This window comes from Rhamphochromis longiceps, linkage group LG7 (assembly GCF_057381845.1).
Source record: "Rhamphochromis longiceps isolate RC_006_pf linkage group LG7, R_longiceps_female_GT1.1, whole genome shotgun sequence".
NCBI lineage: Eukaryota > Metazoa > Chordata > Actinopteri > Cichliformes > Cichlidae > Rhamphochromis > Rhamphochromis longiceps.
In genome coordinates, this window is record NC_140563.1 from 14,683,711 (window position 1) to 14,697,944 (window position 14,234).

The window sequence follows — 14,234 nt, forward strand, 5'->3', positions numbered from 1 at the left end:
GAAAAAAAAACAAAGCAAAACAAGCTGCAGTGTGGAGATTTAAATGAAATAACTAAGCCTACACAAGCAGTATGATGAACAAAAGCTTTATGCCTCACTTTATTTCAGAGTTACATTTCTGTCTTCAGTGCAGACGTTACAAATCAGTGACAGTGTGATTTGAGCCACACGTACTAATGCACTCGTGTGTGAAATGTCTTTACAGTATTGCTATATTCACGTCCCCTCTTGATTAAGATTTTCCGGACAACTGTTCCAACAAATCTATCCAGAGTTCAGAAGGGTGTCTTGCACATCAATGCACATTTCGTTCTGTTCTGTGCACTGATGAAACACATTGGCAGTCCTCCACTTGCATCTCACACTGTTGTCCTGAGAGCCGTTTTTGTAGTTTTATTCATTTCCATCTGCATTTTGGTCATGTTAAACCCTTTTAAAAGTCCTGTTTTAACCATTACAGGCACCAATCTCTCAAACACCAGGAAAAGACAAAGAAAAGAGAAAGAAACTAATTACAGTTTTCTGTGACTGAAATGCAGTTAGTCTTTGTTGAACATTTGGGGTTGTAGCAGCATCCCTCTATATCCTCCTCATTAAGCCCTTGTGAACTGTGTTCCATTAGGCTTTAGTCTGTGGTCTGCTCACAGCAGTTCGGAGGACCTTCACAAGTCATTTGTCCGACCACTTTACTGTCTTTCTTGGCTTCTCTTTGAAAAACTGTCAGAGCTCAGGTTTTCCTCATCATCCGACGAGTTTGCCAGACCTGGAACTTGCTATAGGCAGTCTGCAGCATTTCCTCCAAGTGCCCTGTGAGCTGTGGGAACACCAAAGAGACTTTAGCGCTACATCTACGAGGTGAAAGAAAGTCTGTGCAACACTGTCGATGGCTCAAAAACTTACATTTGTACTCAAATACTGACGCTGAATTTTCTCCTTGAAAGGATGAAGCTTAGTCATTTGAAATCTCTCGAGGTTCGACTTCATTTTAATCACCTGCAAGAAAAAATAAAACATGAAACACAGAAATTTAAAAAACAAACAAAGACTAAGTTAATGGTGTGCAGACATGGATAGAAGTCAACTAATTCACATAAGTTTCAGCTTTACGGTGGCAAGCATGTCTACTAGTTTTCATAGCAAATACCTAGTTAAGTATAGTTATTGTTTTACTTAGTTTACCTATGAGTTTGCAGGACATTTCTTAAATGCTGGGATTAGTTACGCTGGTGGGATGAGTCACAGATGTCACAATATTGTCAAAGTGAGAAAAAGGGCCAAGTCAGCAAACTGTTAAAAACAGTTGTCTTTTTTATTTATTTTACCAAGATTTTACATGGGATTTTATAGCTTCAGTTTTAATGTATTAGTGATAATTTCAGTTAAGAGTCAAATTCATTTACACAGGTCTTTTTAACCTGAAATAACAGTGCAATTAGGAAAGCTGCTACTAAGATGTGTCAAAAAACTTAAAGACAAAAGCCTTTCTCTTCCACTTTAATTTCAAAACTCAAGAAAGTCTTGAGCCACCCCTCATTTTGATATATTTTGCTGACCTTTCGGTCTAAGAAGCTTAGACAGAAAGCGAGCAGACTTTTCATTTTGTGAAAATGAAAACTTAAAGAAATCCAGCCACTTTCTTTCCAAGCTCCATAGAGTACCATGACCTGGATGACTGAGAACCTACACAGACATATTACTGACCTACGAAATCAGCAGGCATAAAAAAAGAGCCAATTTTTTTGTAATTTTTCACATTTTGTTACTAGCAGCCTGACACCCCCCCACATGCAAAAACCACACAATTTCCTCCTCATTCTTTAGTTCACTCTATGAAAAATGGCAAAGATAACATATTTTAGTATTTTTGCAATACTGTTCGGAAAACATCTGCTTTATTTTACAGCATGATAATGATCCCAAACACAATATCCTTCAAGAAGCCAGAAGAAATATTTCTAAAGGGCTACTTAGAGAAATTACATAAAAGCTTGCCTAAGAGAGTTCAGGCTGCGTTGAAGAATAAAGGTGGTCATACCAAATATAAACTTTCGCTTTTGTTAGAATTGTACAAACAGTTTTTTCCTTATATACTGTACACACAGCACCTATTTCCCATTGTCCTAGAAATAAATTATATATATATATATATATATATATATATATATATATATATATATATAAAAAGATTGGCTCAAGACTTTTGCACAGTACTTATGTTAATGTTCACTCAATATTAATGCTAATTAATTAATTGCTCCCAAAACTACATGGAGGCAGAAATATACATTAAATACAAAGATGATTTTCTTGTGTAGTCAAATATATGGGTCACAGGGATAATGGAAACAAAATGAATGTCAGTCACCTTCTCCTCCAAAAACAGTGTATTTACAGGAAAACAGGACCAGAAGTGTCTCAATAGCTCTCCAGCAGCTACATAAAGATGCTTCAACTCTCCCTGAACCTCGGTCGGTACCATTTCTGGAAGGAAAAAAGACAAACCTTAATTATTCTCAAAGCTGTTAGGTAAAATATGTTTCAATACAAGACAACCGATCGTTTTCGTGGTGGAAATTAAACACATTTAAGGATAGAAAAATACTGGCAGCTGCCAGTGCTACCCCCTCAGCCTCCTAGCAGATACACCTAACATATGAATATCAAAATCCTAGGTGGCTTCCTTTTTGAGTTATCGCATTAACAAGATTTCCAGAAACTTCTACCTGTGACGTTGAGGTCATTGAGATTTAAACTGTCCAAGATTTTTATTAAATGCACCTATGATATGAATTGGAAAATCCTACGTTGCCTTGTTCACAAGTTGTCCACACCGCTCGCCCCGGGTGACAACTCTACTTGATCAGCCCACATCTCAGCTGACATCGTTCATATTGCTCAATCGTTTATAGCTTGCCAACAGTCAGCAACAATGCTTTTACCAAATCTGTAGTACACACTTACGATTTATGGCTTGCTGTGCACCTCCCTGCATGAGGACGCCACCTGGAGAAAGTGCTGCAATGGCAGAAGTAGCTGCTGTGCTGGACAACACCTACAAAAAGCGTGACTGTAGTTAAAATCTGTCATGCTCATAATTTGATAAAGCTGTAACAGTAAGCAGATTAAATAATTACAGTGATATCAACAGTAAAATTAAATGTAGAGGATCTGAAATTGAATTTTTTTTTTTAGCTCTGAGAGGTTTGATTATTCATCCATCCATTTTCTTCCGCTTATCCGGGGCCGGGTCGCAGGGGCAGTAGCCCAAGCGGAGAAGCCCAGACCTCCCTCTCCCCAGCCACCTCCTCCAGCTTATCCGGGGGAACACCAAGGCGTTCCAGGCCAGCCGAGAGATATAATCTCTCCAGCGTGTCCTGGGTCTGCCCCGGGGCCTACTCCTGGTGGGACATGCCCGGAAAACCTTGCCCAGGAGGGGCCCAGGAGGCATCCTTGTCAGATGCCCGAACCACCTTAACTGGCTCCTTTCGATGTGGAGCAGCAGCGGCTCTACTCTGAGCCCTTCCCGAATGGCAACTTCTCACCCTATCTCTAAGGTAGAGGCCAGCCACCCTTCGGAGGAAGCCAATTTCCACCTATGTTTTCCTGATCTCGCTCTTTCGGTCACTACCTGAATTATTAGATTATTTCTAACAATTTAAATACTCAAGTACGATAATCTAAATCTTTTTTTTTCTACCAAAGAATAAATTAATTCCAAAATTGTCTCATCCGTTAATCAGAATCAGAATACTTCAATAATCCCTAATAAGGAAATGATGTGGATTACAGTTGCTCCAAGACAATAAGATAAGATAAGATAAGATAAGATAAGATAAGATAAGATAAGATAAGATAAGATAAGATAAGATAAGATAAGATAAGATAAGATAAGATAAGATAAGATAAGATAAGATAAGATAAGATAACCTTTATTAGTCCCACACGTGGGAAATTTGTTTTGTCACAGTAACAGTGGCAGACTGAACTAATTAAATATTGCAATACATTACAAAGTTTACAATATATAAGAAAGCTCTGATAATCACCATTTGAAAGTGAAAATATCAACATCATCTACTTATTGCAGGCTGGGACAATGAAATGTCTCCCAATCCGCTGACAGGGGCAACACTGAATATAAGCTTCAGTATGTGAAATGTCCCATCTCTGAGGGAAGAGTCATAAAAAATGGATGTCTGCCAAGGTTTTCCTAGTAAATGACAGGGCTGCTTTGTGATGGGTTTAAGCACTCAACTTCCTGGCTTATAGTTCCATTTAAATGGACTTGTTTACAACATTAACTATGTGTTTAAAAGCCTTTCTGCCTTGACTTTCTGACACAAAGTACTGGAAGCTTACATCCTAAACATGTGCCTGGAGCGACACTGAATTCTAAGCTGAAAGAACAACAACATCACAGGGATATCAGACTCTTTGTTGGGCACCTCCCTAACACGTGTTCTCCTGAACTTTACCTGAAAATTAGTTGCTAAACTTCACAGCTGTGCACGAATGACTCCAAAGATCAGTTGAATCACAACAGAGGCTCATCAATAGCACGCATGCATCTAATTGTAGTCTGAATGAGTATGTGAATGCAGGTTAAGATCTGATGACATCATCTTTAGCCAAATGCTAAAGTAACAGAAACACAAAGTCTGAGCTCTAACCTGAGTGAGGCTGGGTTTGTAACTAGCCATCTCATGACGGATGTAGTTGACAGAGTTGATGATATCTTGGCTAGTTGTATACTGCTGGGATTGAAGTGGCACAGGTCCATGAGCATACCTTATAAAAAGAGAAGTGAGACACATTGGATAGTCTGACTAAAAACGAGGCAGTTTTGTTAGCCTAAAACATGAATCAGTGCTGCAAAATAGAAGAGCAGCCCCTTGTGCTATAGCAACAGTAAGCTGTAGCAAAAACATTTGACCTTGTATTACATCACATCTATTATGAAACACTGCAAGTGAGAACTTTGTACAAAAGAAGTAAGGATCAGCAACAACAAACCCTCTTCTCAAATTTTGCTTGGCTGATTTTTGTCTGTAGAGTTCTACAAACTATCCCGGCTATACAAACTTTTCTAAACCTGACAGCTAATCAGCACCTAATGCAGTGCTTCTGTGAGCTGCGAGCCAGTGCAGGGAAAAACATGGCATGAAACTAAGATTAATAGATATAATTTCTGTTGGGAAAATAAACTAGCATTATATGTGGATGTGATCTTTTTTGGCTTCTGATGTGAAGAGTTTGTGTTCAATTTATTTAACTCATGTAAACAATATACAGAAGAAGTCGCAGGTAAGAACTACTGAGCTAATAATTGTTTAGTCAAAAGATACAGCCAGGCAATGATGCAATCAAAAACCACCGGACTTTCCAAAACTTCCGTCTTTGTTCTGTCAACTTCCTCATCTGCAAAAATCTCTCAATAAACTACATTTCAAAACACAAACACAGCTTACTGAACAATTTCATAAACTGCAAAATTCTTGGAAAATAAAGACAGCTAAATTACATCAGCTGTTTGTATGTTAACCTAGATGTTTTTAAATTTTAGGTAAAAACAAAACAATAAACTAAACGGTAAATGGACTGGTTCTCATATAGCACTTTTCTACTCTACCTGAGGACTCAAAGCACTTTATTCAACCTGCCTCACTCACCCATTCACTTTATTCTTTAATTTATTGCTTTTTCTACGTGCTTTCTATCTAACATTCACACACAACTTGAGAGCAACTTGGGGTTCGTATCTTGCCCAAACTAACTCCATCTTGGCTCTTCGTATGGTGTTTTAGTATCTTGGCATGCAGACTTCAGTAGCAAGAGATCAAACCACCAGCCTTCCGATTAGCAGATGAGCTGCTCTATCTCCTGAGCTACAGGCAGCCCATAAGTTGTGTATGTTTTAAATTTATTAACTAACGATAATTTAGAATCACTTTACACTTGTTAACTGATGATATTATTAGATTAAAAAAGCATGGAGTCACCCAGAAAGAATTTAATAATATATGAAAATAAGTGGACATGTGGTACCTGTCAGACTTCTTCAGGTTTAATGGGACTGTTTTTGGTCTGTTTTCCCTTTGCAGATCCTCAAATTCTATGGCTTCCTGTAGTTTAACCTAAGAAAGTTTGTCCACAGAACAGAGTCAGTGAAGCTGCTACACAGAGAGCAATACTGTAAAAAAGCAAAGCCATTGTACCTTCTTAACAGGAGGTTGAAAGAAGTCAGAATCCCTCGAGTTTCCATCTGTACTGCTCGTCTCACTGGCTTGGTCAGACGCCAACTCCCTTCAAAAACAGGAGATTTTCAGGAAAATGATAAAAGATGCTGAAAAGCTTGCACTCAGGTTTAAGTGTGACTTCTTTACCCTCTCCTTGAGCCTGCTGCCAGGACCATGGCACTGTGATGGTTGAACCGCTTTATAATGGCAGAGTTGCTGCTGTCCTTCACCGACTTGTTTGCATTGGAAGTTGAGGGCTGTGTTGTGCAAATTCCATAACCCTGTGTCACAAAAAACAGGTTTTGATAAGTAAAGGAAGGTAAATGATTAAAGAGTTATCACAAATGACTGAGGATGGCTAATCATCTCACCTCATCTAATGTTTTATCCTCCAACGACTGGAGGTCAACCAAAGGATTCTTTACTCCTTGAGTCACGAGAGTCTTTAACCCTGCATGGATTGAATGTTAAAACTTTACATTAATGGCTTCTTACGTGTGGTGGCAGTCCTAGAAAGGAGTCAGATTGCCTACCCTTCTCATCCTGCTTTGCACACTCTGAGAAGATATCCTGTGTCCCTGTGTTGATGCGGTCTCTGTGAAAATAATGGGACTGGAAAAAGCGGGTCCAGAACTCCTTTTCTGTCAGGTTATGAGGCACATTTTCACTATACTTCTGCTTCACTGCAAGTAAAATGCAAAGTCAAAAAATTAATTTCTAAATGTCATGAGGGACACCAGCTGCACATTTAATAGACTGAGGAAAAACATCGAAGCCTCTATGCAGTTTTCTCACTGACTTTGCTTCAGTGAGAAAATTGTAGTTTTGCTTCCTTTCTGATTGATTTCATGCCAGTTATTAAAATCATTAATCTCATATCCCGATACAAGACATTTATCGTCCCAACAACGATATACATCACAAAAACTTTTACATTTTCTGTAAATTCTTTGAATCTCGAGTAACACGAATTGCGTGAAGTATTTCCAGCTGGGCGTCGTGTACCTGGAGTCGAGTGTTTTGACCGACGCATGGTTTATCTTGAGCACTCTCTCCATATTCTTTTATGTGACTCTTAAGTAGGTGGTAAAAGACGTTTGCCGTGTTTGAGTCTGAGGTGGGGACCGGTTTCCTGCATAATTTGCATAGTACAGTCCATGTCAGACTTTTCATAACAATGTCCATGCTTCAGAGGTAGCCCCTCGTTTAGAAATAAGGTCCTTGATTTGTTTTGACTGGTCTTTCTGTTTGTCATCATTTCAGTTTATTATGAAAAATCACAACAGGATCTTCAGCTTTATTGTGAAAGGTTTATGTGGAAAATAAAAAAGCGGACGGCGGAGCCACACGCTGAGTTTACTGTCATTTTTGCTAACGACAACGCGTAAAAACAGTCGCTTGTCCATCCGTAGTGTAGTTATTTTAAATATTAGAGTAAGAGAGAACTTATTAATATAGCCAGTGACCATCAAAACCATGAAAAAAATATTGCCGTAAACTTTTTATTTTGCGACACCATGAAACAAAGAACAGCGTAATATAAAACGATAGACGTTTTCATATCGTCATCTGATAAATATTGTAATATCGAACAGCCCTAAAAATCATTGTTGCAGGCTTTGACTGAAATAAAAACCTGAGCTTGTAATAACCACTTCCTGGGATTTTTAAGGGCTTAAGAGTTGGAGATAACATAATTCTTTACCTGCAGGATATGTTCTGAAGATGGATTCAATAATGTCAGCTGTCAGGTTATATCTCAAGCCATTGCAACCATCAGTTTGAGGTCTAATGTCTGCCTGTGGAGCATAAAAGTGAGGTCTGTTAAACTTTAGCTGTAGGTAAGAGCTTCAGATTAGAAAATGTGACATAATTATGTCAGACTTCATGGACTCACCAAAAAGGCTCCAGATATACCAACTTCCTGTTTGTTGTTATACGGTGAGGGGTCTGTGTTGTTAATGCCTCCTAACCGGTTGGCCCAGAATTCCTCAGCACTGATCACTTGGCTCACCACAAGGTCTTTATATAGCTGGAAAAGCACCGGATCTTCTTGAAGCATCCTGCAGGAGAAAATACAAAAATAAAAGAGTAAAAGTGTGTTGACACATAAAAATGTAAAGGAGCTGGGAGCATCTTTATTTGCTTTACTGTTTCTCAGTCAGCTCATTAACTAAGATAGATACAAATTGACAATTCGATCTTTGACTCAAGAAGTGCCAGATCTGTGTACTATTATGCAGACATTCATTTTGTTAACTTTTATTGGACTACAAAGTCAATTTGGTTTTAGAGTTTTTGTTAATTGTATTTATTTTATTAATTTTAGCCATATCTTGTAAGATCAGACACACCCATGTAGAATGAAGTGTTTTTAATCACAATATTCCCACACACCATTTAATAATAATAATAATAATAATAATAATGGATTGGATTTATATAGCGCTTTTCAAGGCACCCAAAGCGCTTTACAATACCACTATTCATTCACTCTCACATTCATACACCGGTGGAGGCAAGCTACAGTTGTAGCCACAGCTGCCCTGGGGCAGACTGACAGAAGCGAGGCTTCTATCGCGCCATCGGCCCCTCTGGCCAACACCAGTAGGCAAGTAGGGTAAAGTGTCTTGCCCAAGGACACAACGACCAGGACAGAGAGCCCAGGGATCGAACCGGCGACCTTCCGGTTACAGATGCGATTCCCAACCCCCTGAGCCACGGTTACACTACTCCTGCAGCATTTTAGGATCCTTTAACCTAGAAATGCTGCTGGTCCAGCTTTGGTTGAAAATTGTGGGTCTGTGTTTTAGTCTAGATGGGCAGAAAAGACCCTTTTGGAAATGCTGATGCTGGCACCCTCATTTGTTTACTGGTTTAATCTCATCAGCCACAAAATTTAAACAGAAACATAACAGCTTCCTAATCAGCTTAAATGTGTGTGTATGGATAATGCTCCTAGATGCATTTTCCTTTTGTGGCAACTCCTATTCTGTTGTCTACTACCATGACCACTTTATACTCAGTTTGTTCTTTGAGTAACAGTTTCACTTCATCATTGACTCCCCATAGTATTTTTCCACAAAATTGCCCTCTGCTTCCTGTTTACATTAGTTCATGCATGCCCACAGTGCAAATGTAACTGGCCACTCATGTGAAATCTGCCAGCTGATTATATTTTTATTATTGAAAAGAGCAGGTAAATAATGAGATTATCATTATGTTTCCCCTCTCTTGTTTTTACCAGCCTTTATTTATACATATTTATAAATTCCAACTCCACTAAAAATGCATCTCAGACGTAATGTCTCTTATTACTAAAGTCAAATGTAAGTCAAATATAAGACAATGTAAACAAACAAATAAAAAAAAAATCGAATTAAACTGAACTCAGGGCTCTAGACTAACTTCTTGCCATGGGCGCACCGGTGTGCCTAACTCAAATTTTTCAACCGCATCGCTTAACACCGCAGTTTTACATGTGCACTTTTTTGGGGGGGAATTGCAGTCCATACAGACAATATTCATTTCTAAATTATTAACTAACAATCTTGTACTTAAAGTGCTTTGTCAATATTGTAGAAAATGTTAAACTTAATCATCATCTCGGCCTCCTCTGACGACCTGTTTGCTGTTGCATGCTGCTGAAAGGCAGTGGGGAGAGGGGACACTTGGGCAGTGCATTTATTGCAGCATATAATGTGTTTTCTGGATACACTGTGCTTTTTCAGCATTCAAATATTGATGGCACCGTGTCAGAGCACTGGCTATGAATTTCAGATGGATCAGGCCTTAACTTAACAAAAAAGTTATCAATAGTTCTTTTCATCTTTTCTCATTACCCACAGCTACATCCACTTCTGTCGGGCCTAGGCTGCTCACTAGGGCTGGGTATCATCACTGATTTCTATAATTCATTTGATTCAGGTTCTCAAAGTCCTGATTTGATTCAATTTAGCCCCAGACAGTCAGAAATATTACAATTCTGATCATTTATCAGTATTGATACATGTGAGACTTCATCAGAATTTTGAACATCACAGCAGATGCCTTTGTGTGAAAGTAACTGAGAATAAAACACAGAAAAACTTGAAGGAGATTTTTCTGGCCTGGCTTTTTATAGCAGATAACCTTAAAAATATAATTTTTTCATTTAAGTGGAAAAAAGAAAAAGAAAAGAAAAAGACAGTGGCCGACAGCACTGTAAACAACGGTAGACTGGTGGGTAATAAGCGAAAGAATAATGCAGAAAACAGAGATTTGAGAAACTGTTCTTGAAGTACAGAGAGAGAGAGAGAGAGAGAGAGAGAGAGAGAGAGAGAGAGAGAGATAGATAGAGAGCTGTGCATGAAGTGTGATTTTTATCGTGGTGGAAGCAAAACAGCAAAAGTCAGAGGGAATTCATGATGACATTGATCAAATGTGAAGCGCAGTTTGCTGCTTCCTTTGCTGCTGGCTCGCTGAATTTTAGTTGGAGAGAGACAAAACCTGCAGCTCAGAATCAGCGCAAAAAGACGTAAACACAGCGCGGACCCGACGCATCAGAATCGCTGAGCTCCGACAGCGTGTCCGTCTGCGGGCTGTCGGGTGAGAAAGCCGAGAAAGACAAAGCTGATTCTGATGCGTCGGGTCCGCTCTGTGTTTACGTCTTTGTGTGGAATCCGTGTACCTGCTCTCATTTGCTGTTTGGTGGTTGTTGAAATAGTTTTGTGAGCTTTAATCTGAGAATCTGTCGTTTCTGGCAAAACACAGTTATATTTAAAAGTCAATTCAGGATTTAATGAATCGATATCGCTTTATTCAAGCTACTCACCTCCCTCTTCCAACTGCACTTTCAACTGCCAATCAGTGACGTCCCGCCCCTGACTATTTCTGATTGCTTTAGTCCACGATAGGGGCATAATGTGTGTCTGTTGTTGGCCACACAGAGAGTTGCAGAGATTTTTTTTTTTTTGTTACGCGAACAGTGCGACCAAATTTTTTTTTTTAAGTTGCACCACTGAAATATTTGGTTGCATTTGCTACCAAATTGGTCGCACTCTAGAGCCCTGGAACTGATGTCATTCTTTATATACAAATGTGTATATAAATAATAATGAGTATATTTCCACACAGGTCTGCAGGACAAGCATTTGTAATTTGTACTTTATTTGCAGAATATTTGTAAAATGGGAAATCCTGTGGCAGAGCCAAAAGGATTATCATGATACTAAATAAATATTAACAACTTTCAAGCATGCACACAGATGGACTCTGAGAACTCAATAGGAGTTTATAGAGAACTCAAAGATGTGGAAAGCCACACCAATCCGATAAACAGAAGTAAAAGTTTAAAAGAATCTGTACTACCACTGTTATGTATTTTGACTCAGAGAACTGATCAGGCTCTATTTGTGAATATGCAGCAGCAGCAGCAGCAGGCATTGCACTGCATTTCAGGTATTGCTAGTCATGGCTGAATGACTACGTTTCCAGATAACAAACAAAACCAGGTTTTTCCACTTCTACTGGGGGACTGCGGTCCATTCAGGTTTGAAAGCTCTGAGATCCAACTTCTCAGAAAAAACAAATGCAGCTGGGAATCTACACCCCAGTTCACACAATTAGAAAATGAAGGCCCCCATTTAAACATCCAAAAATTGAATTACAAACACGACCACCACATATTACTGCAGGCAGGCTAGTACAGACTGTGATTACTTCTGCTAAAACATTACCCTTGATACATGTATTTACGTTAAAAATGTACCTGTTTTTCTCCTCCAGCTCCTTGTTGGCTTTCTTCTTGAACTTAGGCAGCAGCTGCTGCAGCAGTTCCTTGGCAGCCTCTCGGTCTTTGAGTGCAGTGCTCTCGTTGGCAAAGTGGAATGTGGTGCTCTCGCCAGTGTGAAGGACGAGCTGGAGCTGGACTTTGGCTTTCCCATCAGGGCTGATCTTCTGACCTGCACAGAGCAGAAACAGCAGCTTGAGCAATTTTTGTAGAGATGAGCATTTCTGTGCCTCGATTTGTAGTTTAACGGCATCTAGTACTCACAGCGGATATCTGCATACAAGTGGCTGACTGTGAAGCGGTCTTTGCCTTCTGGACCCCAGGCTATACGTTCAGCCATCAGATAGAGAGTGCCATCCTGCTTCTTCTGGCGGACCTTTTTCACCACCAACAGAACCTCCTCTGATAGCGATGTCATGGCTCAAGCAACTAACTGAGAAAACAGATAAACTGCTGCTGATTATAGTAGTAACTACGCATTAATGTAATCACGCACTATAAAATGGAGAATAGCAACAAATATGGGTTAGTGGGATGAAAAAATAATAACTGTAGCTCAAATAAAAGCGAACAGTTTATTTCTCAGTTTATTCAAGAACCTCAAATAAGCTGCAAGCAATAATAATTTAAACTCCCTCCACTGTAGTGCCATAACTGTAAGTTCTACTTCTTAGGAAGTCTCTCCTATATAACCTTAATGGCACTTAAACATATGCAAAGTCGACGTGGTGTTGACTGTTTTATTATATCTACTCAGCTAAGCTGCCTAACGTTAGCTAACAGTGAAGAAGAAAAAAGCTTCAGGGTGAAGTCGGGAGAAAACTTACTTTACCTCAAAATAAATCAATACTGCAACGAACGCCTTGCTTCCCCTCAACACATAATCTTGACACGCTTTATTCTTCAGTATAAAAACTGCAGAATGAGTTACACTGGCGATTTTTTCACGACTCTGGCAACGAGCGACTCGACTTCAGCGCCGACATGACTGCCGAGCGGTGTGTTACACTATAAAGGTTCCGGTGGGATGAGGCGAAGAAGACCATCGTTCCACCAAAGCCAGAAGTGAAAGGTACGATTTCTATTTAACGTGCATTTTAACCAAATTAACAGATATGTTACCAGTAATTACGATGCTGTTAAGGAGGATATTAAACACGATTAAAACATTCATTTGAGATTTTAGTCAATATTGATCTGACAGCATCGCACACTTGCTGCAGATTTGTTCATCCACTTCCGAAAGGTGCTCTATTGACCTGAGATCTGGTGAGGCCATTGAATACAGTGAACTAATTGTCATGTTCACGAAACCAGTTTGAGATGTTTTGAGATTTGTGGCACACGTATCTTGCTGGAAACAATATTTTTTGAAGATGGGTACACTGTGGTTATAAAGAGATGAACGTGGTCAACAGCAATACTCGGGGAGACTGTGGCAATTAAATGATGCTCATTAGGTACAGGCCCAGAGTTTAACAAGAAAATATACGCACCATCATAGCACCTGCAGCCTGAACTGTCAGTTTCTGTTTCTGACCCTAACATCTGAGTGTTCCAGCAGAAATCAAGGCTCATCAAACCAATGTTTTTCCATTCCTCTGTTGTCTAGTTTTAGTCAGTCTGCATGAATTGTAGCTGAGTTTCTGAGTGGTACTCATTGTGGTCCTGCTGTAGCTCATTGCGTTCAAAGTTTGATATCTTGTGCATTCAGAGATCCTCTTCTGAATACCTTGGTTGCAGTGTGCGGTTATTTGAGTTAATGGTGCATTCCTATCAGTTGGAAGTAGTCTGGCTAGTCTTTTCTGACTTTACAAGACAATAAGATAAAAGATAAGATAAGATAAGATAAGATAAGATAAGATTTAAGATAAGATAGAACTTTATTAATCCCTCGTGTGGGTTCCTCTGGCAAATTCGGTTTCCAAATAGCACAGCACCAACAGAAGTTACAGAATGTGAGCAGAATACCATATATACACATATATAAATACAGAGACATATATAAATAAAGAGTATACAAAAGGGATAAATAGAATAAATAGGAATAAGAATACAAGGGAATTGCACATTTCAAGTATTGAAGTCTATTGCGCCGTTGGTTATTAACAAAAAGTATTGGACAGTGAAAAGGCACTACAGCTTAGTTGTTCCCCCCTCCTTTGTCCTCCTGCTTCCCCTCCCTTTCCCCTCCAGAGAGGAGTTAAACAGTTTGATGGCGTGTGGGA

The 14,234-nt window shown here is 39.3% G+C and overlaps 1 protein-coding gene across 2 annotated transcripts; it reads right to left on the reverse strand.

The window, feature by feature from the left end:
- Positions 1-70: 70 nt before the first annotated feature.
- Positions 71-13,003, reverse strand: gtf2h1 (general transcription factor IIH, polypeptide 1). Of its 2 annotated transcripts, none has more exons than XM_085412405.1 (15): positions 12,839-13,003; positions 12,271-12,439; positions 11,986-12,178; positions 8,134-8,299; positions 7,942-8,035; positions 6,770-6,919; positions 6,608-6,687; positions 6,384-6,517; positions 6,216-6,303; positions 6,046-6,134; positions 4,671-4,788; positions 2,962-3,052; positions 2,366-2,481; positions 901-993; positions 71-814 (listed from the first exon to the last, which is right to left on the reverse strand). In XM_085412405.1, the coding sequence occupies exons 2-15, from the start codon at positions 12,422-12,424 to the stop codon at positions 728-730; spliced, it is 1,653 nt and encodes a 550-aa protein (XP_085268531.1). In that variant the 5' UTR covers positions 12,425-12,439; positions 12,839-13,003; the 3' UTR covers positions 71-727. The 2 variants fall into 2 exon arrangements, with proteins under 2 accessions (XP_085268531.1, XP_085268532.1); XM_085412406.1 differs by having other exon boundaries at positions 12,271-12,456.
- Positions 13,004-14,234: the final 1,231 nt, after the last annotated feature.

What these genes read in the sequence shown, in the direction of transcription:
- gtf2h1 (XM_085412405.1), bottom strand. Translation starts at nt 12,424, where the DNA reads ATGACATCGCTATCAGAGGAGGTTCTGTTGGTGGTGAAAAAGGTCCGC. An exon ending in TTCAACCTCCTGTTAAGAAG is followed by an intron (nt 6,135 to 6,215) that starts GTACAATGGCTT and finishes AAACTTTCTTAG; the next exon opens with GTTAAACTACAGGAAGCCAT. An exon ending in GTCAGTATTTGAGTACAAAT is followed by an intron (nt 815 to 900) that starts GTAAGTTTTTGA and finishes GTGTTCCCACAG; the next exon opens with CTCACAGGGCACTTGGAGGA.